Here is a 12144-nt window from a genome sequence, read left to right as displayed (position 1 = left end):
TCCTTTCGAATATCTACGAGCGTAAAAAACCAATTACAAATAATGTGTTCTCATAAAAAAAACATATAATCTTACGTCATGGATATTTGCTTCTAATACGGCTACAAAATAAGGTAAAGGTTTCACTTGATTATGATGTAATCCTATAAATATGCAATAATTATTTATAATATAATTTTAGTTGATGAAGATTTTTACAAAATATTATTTAGGAAACTATTTCCTTTTGTTCACTTTAAATGTGCTTCATTACAGACTATATTGATTTGATTCGAATTTATATAATCAACTTTTCAAAAAAATTAATAAACAATTTCACGTTGCTACTCAATGAAATCTTGAGGCCTTGTGGGAAAGAATCTCTGTAATGATGAACTTCAAAAATCTTGATTTGACAATTCTTCTATTATTAGATTGTCCTTGGTATATAGAAAAGAAAAAAAATTGTTAACATGTACATAATTGCAATTTCTGACATAACCAATATTTACAGAAATAATTTTTGTTTTTTGTTTTTTACCTCTATAAGTACACATTTCTGCATATTTTCATTTAAAAATAGCAAAAAAGGTATCCTTGGACTATTTTAATGGTTAGCATTTGGTAAAAGATTTTTAATGGAATAACGTTTATCGTTTCAGTGTTTCAACTTTATACAACACCAATGACAACATAACAACAACAGCAAGAGAAAAACGAAACTACAATAATAGCGCAATAATAAGAAGAGGAAAAAGAAGAAAACGAAGAGAAAAAAAAAGCAAGCAAACATTATCCTGTTATTCATTTTTTATGCACATCTTGCCCCAATTTTTTTCGTTTTTGTCGCTGTTATTCTAGTTTTTTTTTACATACTTATGTATGTATTTAACAGTTAAGTTTAATGGAACGTTGTAATACAAAAGCTTTTTACTATTATTTCCTTAAAAAGTCATTTTGGTTTGCTTTGTGTTTTTTGTTTTGGTTTTTTCTTTTTATATTTTTTTTTAATTTTAAAATGAGCGTTTGCGTAAAATTTCAATGTTTTTTGTTTTGTCATTGATTTTCATTCTCTCTTCTCACGTAATTGTTCATTTAGCGATCATTTTCGATTAAATGTTAATTGTTGTATGTGTGTTTATGTACGTTTATGTCTCGTCTATTTTATTGTTTCACGGTAATTTTAATTCTAAGTTCACTGAAGTGATTTTATAAAAAAATTTTTTTTTCACAATTTTTTCTTACATTTCATTTCATTTTTTCACATTTAACATGGTATTTAACAGAAAAATTTTTGTAATTATAAGAATAGAAAAAATAAAATCCATTAATTGTTATATGTATACGATAATTCCTTAGAATTAGAAATGAAATAAAATTTATTAAATATTTTCGAAAATTTAAAGAAAATTTGCAACAGTACAAAAAGAATACTGGTTTAATAGCATTAAACAGTAGTTATAGATAATAAAAAGCTGAAGGGAACTAATAAAAGATTGGCGAATGCAAATTTTAAATATAAATTTAATCTGATTCATATAGACTCATAAAAAGAATTTATGAGATTTTGAATTTCTAGTTTTATTCAAATTTTTATTATTCTATTAATATTTACCGCACCTCACGCACATCATTATCTTTAAAACACAATTCTAATCTCTATAAACCCCATAAATACAAGAATAGGTTAAATTATAGGCTCCTATTATGATTTTAAAATTGACTCTCGAGCTCATTATCATTGCATTCTTCTGCATTTATACCCATTCTCTTGATAAAATCATTAAGCTATTCAACTTTATATACAGTTTTTACAATATAACCCTTAGATTTAATACATTTTTTTTGCAATTTGACTCATAACAACATTCTTAAATAAGGCCACACTTCATCTAATATAACGAACACAAAAATTATGGTTAATAAAATTTATATAATAGGATTTAACAATTTATAGGCTTTGAATCTGCAATAATAATTTATTTAATTTTCATTTATATACGGGGAATTTATATTGTAATTCATATTTCAAATAATGCAATTCAAAATCAAAACTCTTGATTTCTTAATAATCTTTTAAATTAATTTCGAAAATATTAAATTCAGTGAATTTCGTAGAATAACCTTATTAAATATAATATAATATCTATATGAATCTATTATACTCCGTATTGTATTACACATTTTTCTCGTTCAAACCCTCGTTTCACCATAAAATCGTACGCGCTGCGGATATCACTAAAAATCACTCAAAATATTTTACTTTTCTATAATTCCTTTTTTTCATTTTCGTTTTCGTATTGTTATACTTTGGAAAAACATCAATTGGTAAGTTAAAAAATACGTGTAAAAAAAAGTTTCTGTAAAAAATGTTATTTTCTTACTAAAGCAAACATTTGAACAAAACGAAAAAATCATTGTACTGCCTTAAATATGTGTGTATGTGCGTATTATTATATTGTATGTGAACAATCATTGAAAAGTCGTAAAAGAGAGAATAATATTTGTTTTTATATTATAAAATCTAAAAAGATTTTATCTGAAACAAAAAAACATACACACACTGCATGAAGAAAAAATTTTTTATTCTTTATATCACAATATTCTCTAATATAAATGAGAATGATGTAAAAATGGGTGACATAGTGTTAAATATAATGGGTGTCGTATACATATAATATGCCCATATTTTGTATTCTACCGAAAAAAAAAATCAAATCATACCCCTTTTCTCTTATAATGTTTAGGGTAAAATTTATCAATTTTTGACTATCACCAATAGACAGAAATTCGATGGAAATTTTTTTTAAAATAAATTCTTTTTTTTAATAATTCTTTAATTTGACAATTTTATCTTAATATTAGAATAAAATTAATAATTACAATGCACTTAAAACGAATTCAAACAAACACGGTAAGAGATTTGTTGTTAGTTTAGGCAGAAGTACTTATAAATTGTAGAGAAGAAATTTGCTGGGAGCAAGATATTAAAATTAGCTTTTTCATAAAATTTCAAATCTATAGCAAATTCTGTATTACTTTTGTCTGTATTGAAAATTTTCAAAGTATGTTCTGATAATAGTGGTATACTAGTTAGAAAATGGTATACCCTTTTTGTTTAGTAGTAAAGAAAAAATTATTTTAATTATTTGTTATAATTTGACGACAATGATTTTTTCGTTACTGCCCACCATATTCTAGCACAAAATATTTTTCCAAATTTCTATAACCGAGTTCAAATTGGGAAAATTACAATAACAGTTAGATATTGTTCTATTTACCCTATAAGTTTATTAAAGTGAACCATTGTTTTTCTTTTCATTTTTTCTATTTCTTCAGATTAAATTGGTAAAATGATATAATTTTCGTTTGTTTTCTTATATAAGTATGTAATTTCTCTTTTTTTTTTCCTATTTTTCTTCAGTTTTGTATTAACTGTATTTGTGTACGGAAAATATCTCCCTTTTCAACTTTTTAAAGAAGAAAAAAAACCCCAAAAGCAATTTATTATACATAAATATACATACATTATCCTTAATATATTTAGATCGCAAAATAGAAAATATAATATAAAAAAAACAAAAAGGCGAAATATACGTATAGATACACATAGATATAACATGGAATCTGAGACACATCATCAATCTTCTTTGTTCATTATGAATTGTTTTGTGTGCCATTATCCTGTACTATCATCCTATAAAAGTGATATGGTCACACAGTTTAAAAAAAAATCGTATAATATTCAACACGTATACATGTGTATGAATTAGTCATAAAATAAAAAAATCTGTACGTAATATTGTCTTAAAAGTATATACGTTAGCACACATTATAAGAATATATTGTATCCGTATATTATGTAATTATATACAGTTAAACCTGGGTAAGAGGAAAACTGAAACGAAAATGAGAGATTAATTGATTCCCCTAATTATTTGGTTTTAGCGTTGTGGGTTACCTATGCATTATTTTGCCATTTTTGAAAGAATTATGAAATGAGCTTCTTTAATCTTGCATTATTTTGCAAGATAGAAAGAAGCTCATTTAGTTTATAAAATAGAAAAAATTGAAATTTTCAAAATACCTAGGTTCTGCTGTAAATACATAATGTATATAAGTAGTTGAATATATAAGACAGATTAAACGCAAAAATGGCATTCATCGTAAAAAAAAGGCATCTTGTAAGAAATAAACAATAAAGATGTCACGGGAAAAAAATGTCCTACAAAAAAGTGTACCCTCTTTAAATAATCGTTAAGTGAAAGAAAAATCGTTTGTTTTTTTTATACTAAAAAAATCTTCAAAATAATAAAATAACATTGACAAAATTACAATATTGTGACATATCTGTATTAAATGCTCACACACTCATATCTAACCAAAATATTTGTTATATAATAATAAGGCATGTTTTGAAAATGAATTTATACCCATAATTTGCAACTCAATTTAATTTTATATTCAACAATACCCAAATCGATGAACTATTTTCATTAATATTTTAGTAAAATTAATTTTCTTGTACCCAGTTCACTAAAAATTATCAATTTTTTGATAGATAAATTCTTATAATTTTGAGAGCACCAAAATTCAGTGCTTGAGCAAATATATTGTTAAGTCTAGTCTCAATAAATTATTCAAATGGCTACACTTGACCTAACAAAATTTGAATATGAAAACGATAATATCGAGCGTGTTCAATAACTGAACAGAACAGAGTTTTAAAACTGTGACTGTTAATTCATTGTGAGAATAGGTAATTGAAATGGAAGCTAAATTCAATAAATTTATTTATTTTTCATTAGACTTCTCTTTGTTTACTGAAAAAAGAAAATCTTTTAATAATTTTCAATAAATTACACATGAATTAAGATATGAAATTAATTTTCAAAACTGATATGAGATTTATATAAAAATTTTTTATTACAGTTCTATAATTGACTAAATACTTTCTATTACAGACCTGAACTCTTCCTAGAAAATAGTCCTCAATAAATTTTTGCAAATTATAATAAGAATAAGCATGTTGTTGCAGGGAAAGATTAAACAACTAGAATCATAAATTAAAAAAGTGATGAGAAATACTTCGAATTCAAGCTAGAAGCTTGCTCGGATCATTTAAACCATTTTAGTTGTTTTAGTCAGTAAATATCGTTTTTTTATAACTTCTACTTCTGGGTTATAACTTTAGTGTGCTGATTTCTATAATTGATAAAAATAAATAAATTACGCTAAATAAATAATTAAGCACAATATTCATTTTAATCTTTATGACACCACATAGGAATATAAAAGTCAAATTATAATATGACACATGTACATACATACATAATAATGTCTCTATAAAAATGATAATGTTATTAAGTTTGTCTCATGGGAAATATGAATTATATGAATTTCCCTATAAATGCCTATTGTGTGCCATTTATAATACTCACACATACATATGTATGTATGAATTACATTTAGAAAAAAAATATACGGGGAAAATATTGAGAACATGAATTCATTAATATATTTATATTCATTTATTTTTTGAGCAACATTTAATTAAAAATTATAAATTTATAATCGAAAATCTTAAAAATAACAATAAAAAAGCCATAACTCGTATTTATGATTAAATTTATTAAATTGTTTATTTATTAAATTATTTTAAATATTTTTATTTAATTTTTATTTACAATATTAATTTTATCATTGATTAATGTTATATTGTACAAATACAAAATATATTGTATACAATCATTTTAAATTTATACACGTACCGCATTGAATGTGAAAAAAAATAAATGAGAATAAATTAAAATAAATTGCACACAAATTTTTGCGGAAATGTGCTAAAAAAATAATTAAAAGTGCTGATAAATTAATTCAAAGTGCGGTACCTTGTATATCCAAAAAAGAATCCGCATATTTGAGATTTTCCTATTTTTATACAACCTGATGTTTTATTAATTTTTATACAAATTCAAATGCAAATAAAATCAAATATCAACATAAATAAGGGCTTAATGGAAATTTCTTTATGCAACTGCAGAACAGATGAATGATGTAATCAAAGGCTATGTTCGTCTTTTATTAATCTTGCGTTCCCATTAGAAAGAATTATTTTAAATTCGTCATGCACAGAAACAAAAGTACCATAAGTACAATTTGTACTTCACATCTTACTCTACAACACACTTACTCGGAAAAATTTTGATTTTTAAAATATTAAAAGTTACTCAAATAAAATTTTATTCATTTAATTAAAATACAAATTCTAATATTATAAAAATATATTAAATATTATTGTCCTTATTACTTAGTATTTTTGTGTATATATTCTGTACGAAAATTCAGCATATTAAAATCAGCCATCTATTGAATCACATAATTTATTTTAAATCCAACTTCTGGTACTAGTGTCGAAAAAAGATTGTCACTATTAAAATAAATTACGAATGGGCCAGGTGGTGCATCTGTTTTGAAAATTAAAATGTATTAGAAATTCAAATAATAAAGATTATTAAAATATGTGCAGCGAGTGTAAATTGAATAAATAATTTATTTAATTTTAATTGGGACTATGCAATTTCAATAACATTTAAAGGGGACGTCTTTGTAAAAAATAGTAACTTCTATAGATAAAAGAATATATTCTTACATGTTATGTCATCTCGCAAACTTGTACCACAATAATAATTTCCAAACATTTCTATATCAGATTCCAGAACTGATTCAGGTATAGTTAGATAATCATTTGATCTTTTCGGTGTTGCAACAATATCATGACAATCAATATCTACAAAATTACTCGTATCAGATGCTGCACCAATTTGAAATGTCTCCGATGAAAATCTATATATATATATATATATATATAAAATAATAATAATTCAATTTGCTATTCTTATTTGTTATCCTGAAAAATTATTTTCTCCTTATATTAAAAAAATATTCCAAATATAATGTTATAAAAGAAAACATTTTCATTGTCTTTACACTAGAAAATAAAACTAGAAACAATGTCAATTTTTGTTATAGCAATGGAACTTGTCTATAAAGTATTATAGACTTGTTATCATTTAAAAATTACACGCAATAATCCGAGAAATTTATTTAACCTATTAAGTACTATTTCTTTTCTATTATATAAATTTTCCGTATTAAATGATACTTTTACAATAAAAATATTATTAGTAAAAGAATTTCGCTTGAAATCACTAGACATGCTATGCACATTAAATATATGATTTGTAAAAAAAAAACAAAAATTATTTATACAAGATATCTACAATAAATTTTAACAATAAATTTTTACAATAAACTGGCAAGTAAAACGAAAAAAAAACAAAAAACCAGATTAAGGTCACTTTAATTGACCTTAAGCCTTTTAGGCAAAACAAAAAAGAAAATCTTCTATACCATAAATATCTAGAAAAACAGGGCAAAATTTCTATTGTACATAACCTTATCTTACATATTTTATAATCGTTTTCATATATGTATGTAGCATGTGATTGTACACATATTTTATATTTCATATACGAAACGATTTGTACAATGCCACATTATAGGTAAAAAAAAATACGTACATATTTCCGGTATTCAACAAAGCAAAAACAGCAAAAACAAAAAACAAAATCCTATAACTACCTAGAATGCACAAGAAAAAAGAAAATTATTTATTTCTTTTTTTTTCCATATAGAAATTTCCAATCTTCAGACGACAAAAAAATGATATTTCTTTAAAAAAAATCTATCACATATACATCTGTACCTTCTACACTGTAAATCTTTATTCGCCTAAAGTCATGAACTATTAAATTTTCCTTTATGTCCATCTTCCCGCACTTTATACAAAATAAATAATAAGTATGTATGAACAGTATTGTACGTACTGTGAACATAATATTATTGTAAAACCATAAATACAAAAGGACTTGAATCGGAAAGAAATATATAGTACAGTGAGTAACAGAATACCTGAAATTTTTATTGAAGTTTGACAAGTTTTTAAAAATTTCACTGAATACAAAAATTAAAATTTAATCAGCACTCCCATTATCGAAAATCCCTCTCATTTACAGGTTTATATGTTATTTAGTATATTTACTTAAAATTATTATAAAAGAACGGTTCTCGCACCATGTTAACTACATCGCTCTTGTTAGATTATTTTACTCGCCAAGTGAGAAGAAAATGGGTAATTTTCATATATTTGTATAGTGTTATTTTCGAGTTAGTAGAATTATTTCGTGTATCTCGTTTTTTTCCTGAAATGTATTCACTTCCTTTTGAAGGTGTCAGAAATTCAGTCAGAAATTTGAGAAATATTTAAAAAACCCTAATGAAAAAATGTGTAATCTTATTGAAAAAGTTAAATATCCATTAGAAAAACGGAGAATTCAGGTTTGGAATTGATTAAAAGGAGAGAAGAAAAAGCGAGATACACGATTAGGCTGCAAGTGAAATCCGAATTGTTAATGGTAATGCATTATCCAAGCTTTTCTAAATTTGAAGTCATTTTTTGAATGTCAAAAAGCTTTGAATAATCGGAGACAAAAGCCAAGAATCGTATGAAACAGAGTTGTTAAACATAAAAAAAATCACATTTTTTATAGGATCACTGTACCTGCATGTATGAAATTAAATTATTGTACTTTATGCTTTCACTTTATCTATATACAATAAACCAAAAATATTGAGAACAACAATTTATAAACAGAGCAAAAGAGAAAAAAGAAGAGAAAATCAAAGCAAAGAAAAAAGACAAAAAAAAAAGAATATAATTTTTTTTTCTTTAACACAAAAAGACATAAAACAAAAATTTTTGTACAACCCTATCACTGTTTCAATATTTTTAATGCACAAAAACAGAAAATTACAGACCAAAAATTTTCAAAAACATAATAATATTATACGTATATTAAAGGAGACATACAGAGACATCTATCTTTAATAATATCGAAATTTTCATTTTGTTTGTTGTCTTTATAGAAAATTATTCTTACACTAGTTTATATTTTTATTTGTTGTATTATATATTTTTGTTATTATAAAATATACAATATTATATTATCATCCTTAAGAGAAATACATACATACATAATATGTACATTATATTCTTACCGTATTTTATGATCTAAGGGTGTTCGCTTAAAGCATATTCCATATCGCATATTTGACATATATGGTCCTTTACCCATATTAAAATTAAATGATTCAAAAGTTCCTTGTCTTTTTGTAAAATATTGTAAACATCCGGGCGGTGCCAACAAATCAACATCGGCATAATAATTTGGCCTCAAAAATAATGTTCTTAAATCTGGTAAATTTGTATATTGTTGAGTAAAATATGATAACATTCCTTCATTATTATTTGTTGATGATGATTTTTGATGATTTTTGTTTTGATTTCTGTTATTATTATAAAATATATTTTGTAATGATGATAATGCTGATGATGTTGATAATAATGATGATGATGAGGTTGATCTTGATGGTGGGCATTCCAATTGTGTTACTATCATATTCCAAAATGGATTACTTAATTCTGTATTCTTTAAACGATCAGCCAATTTAAATTCTATTGAAATATCAGTAATTTGATTTTTTGCATCAAATGGAAAGTAAACTGCAAAAACAAAAATAACATGAAAAACAAATCTATATAGATATGTATAAGAATTTCCAATAAGATAATTTTCAAAACTTGGTTACATACTTATATAGATATAGTGTATATAAAAGTGATATATTGCATGCAAAATATTTTTACAAAGACCTATTATACATTGTACTGGTACTAGTATAAGCATTTATACAAACGTTTTTTAATATGTAATGGTTATTATATATATTGTATGCCAAAACAAAGGTATATCCTGAGTGATGTATAGGGTTAATATTAAAGGTAAACGAACATGAAAATGTTGTTGACATATTAAATTATGGGACCTATATTATGTATTCATTTGCCTACATATTTATATAACAAACAATAACTAGTGCAGTATATTGCCATATAGTATAACAAAATTATATTTTTGCACTTTAAATCTAAAATCAAATAAAATTTCAATTTATTTCAAGTATTTATTTAAAGAAAGTATAGTAGTTTAAAAAAGGAAGTTACCTATATTACTTTATAAATGTTAGCAATATGAAAATTAATTTGTAATTTAGTAATACAATTTATTACAATTATTTATTTTGAAATTTTGTAGATAGTATGGTACTGTTGTCTATAATTTAATGGAGTAAATATATCAGAATTCATAAACGATTACATATTTATATTAAGAGTTTTGCTATTAGAATTTCAAAAAACAAAAATTCTTCAAGAAACAATATATTGCAATTTTTTTTTGAAATATTAATGACTTGTATTGAATGTTATATTTTAGAGTTATTATGTTAGTGTCGAAGTATTTAATTCTTTAACCACTTTCCTCAGATTGGCCCTGCTTGGATTGGACCGATCGAACTCCATTTTGTGAAGATTCCGTCAGTACGACGAGGAGACGACAACACTTATTCTGTGTGGCTGTCCTCCTCCGGCTGCGAAGAGGTACACAAGATTTGGAAGCGGGTTTTTCAGTTTTATGGGGGCTCATGTTCAACTCCTTGAGGGGATATTAACTAGATTTGTATTTAAAAATTTTCTAGAGTTAAAAAAATTTTAAATCATATAGAAAATATTTAAAATTTAAAACCCCTAAAAATATGCAATTTTTATGCCGGAAATTAAAAGTTTATGTATGTAACACAAATGTTGAATTTTAATCTTAAATAGCCAAGTTTAAAAAGTTTTGTACGTATATACATTCACACTCATACAATGGTAATTTTTGACCTTGCTGAATTAAATTTAATGCCTAAACGGAATTTATTAAATGTATGAAGTTTTCTATTAATCTGGAATCAAACAAGCAAAAAATTGAGAATGAAGAGTGCATATGTAAGAGTGAAGATCACATTGATTTTAAAACTTAGCATTTAAGACACGCTAATAGGTATTTAATTGAATCAAAGAATTTCATGAATGAAAAAAAACCAATCAAAAATTTTAATTCAAATAGATTGCAATTTGAAACTTAATGAAATTGTTCCAAAAACTCACAGATCAAAATTAATTAAATAATGTTATCTAAGTTTTTTGTTTCTTTAAATTATCGCCTAATTATTTTTAAAAGAAAAAAAATGGAAAAAACCAAAATGACCCATCCTTTTTCTTTAATTTCCTTTTTCAATTCTCTATTTTCTACTTTGATGTTGTACAAATATATATATTTATATATAAATTCCTTCTAATAACATTAATCAATGAAAATTATTCACTCCACTTGAACAATTATACAATTTCCTATAGAAAATGTTGTTATAATAATTTTTACATATTTTTATCTTATAATACCCATGAGGTATTTACACAATACATATATGAATACGTAAAAACCTTATAATAACAAAACAATTAAAAATGTACAATGTAAAATTCTATCAAAAACCAAAATGTATTTGAAATTGTATTTATATTTTATAAAATATTTTTGTATAGCTATAGTGTATGTATGTATATATGTACTTACTATGTTGTTTTGTATTTGTTCCACAAATTACAGTATTTCCAACACTAAATTTATCCATTAGACATGTTACTGATTCTAAGCCATTATTTCCATCCGGTATTGTTGGTTGAGCTAATGTCATATCAAAGTCAATTCTTAATTGGCATACATTTGAATTATATGATTGAAAATGATATGTACATTGTTGTGGTATTATTGTTGGATTTTTTATAATAGTCCTTTTTAATTTTGAAATACCATTACATTGAAAATTTACTGCAATATGCAATAATATTAATAAGTTCATATTAATTTTTTTTTTGTATATAATATACATGTATTATGTATATAAATATTGTAGTTGCTTAAATAAAATGGAAATTTATCATAAAATTTGATTGAAATTATTAACAAAAGGGATTAAGTATAGTATGTAAATTCATTAGATATTTATATTGTTTCAATAATATATGTAATATTAGAATTTAAGAAGTTTGAATTATAAAATAATTGAATATGTATATTAATATGTACAAATATTTTACGTAATACTTAAAAATATTACTATATTTGTCAATATAATAAAAGCTATAACGAAATGTGT

At 24.1% G+C, this 12144-nt stretch overlaps 1 protein-coding gene across 1 annotated transcript; it reads right to left on the bottom strand.

Annotated features, from left to right (window-relative positions):
- Positions 1-6345: 6345 nt before the first annotated feature.
- On the bottom strand, positions 6346-11787 carry LOC129610892 (uncharacterized; the record flags this gene model as incomplete). Its single annotated transcript, XM_055523675.1, has 4 exons — positions 6346-6446; positions 6632-6825; positions 9100-9337; positions 11562-11787. Coding segments are annotated over 4 exons (759 nt in total), but the record flags the coding sequence as incomplete, so codon positions are not given.
- Positions 11788-12144: the final 357 nt, after the last annotated feature.

This window comes from Condylostylus longicornis, unplaced genomic scaffold (genome assembly GCF_029603195.1).
Source record: "Condylostylus longicornis isolate FDR11 unplaced genomic scaffold, ASM2960319v2 ptg000048l, whole genome shotgun sequence".
In the NCBI taxonomy this organism is placed as follows: domain Eukaryota; kingdom Metazoa; phylum Arthropoda; class Insecta; order Diptera; family Dolichopodidae; genus Condylostylus; species Condylostylus longicornis.
Note: the sequence above shows the minus strand (reverse complement) of the source record. Positions and strands in the feature narration are given on the sequence as shown.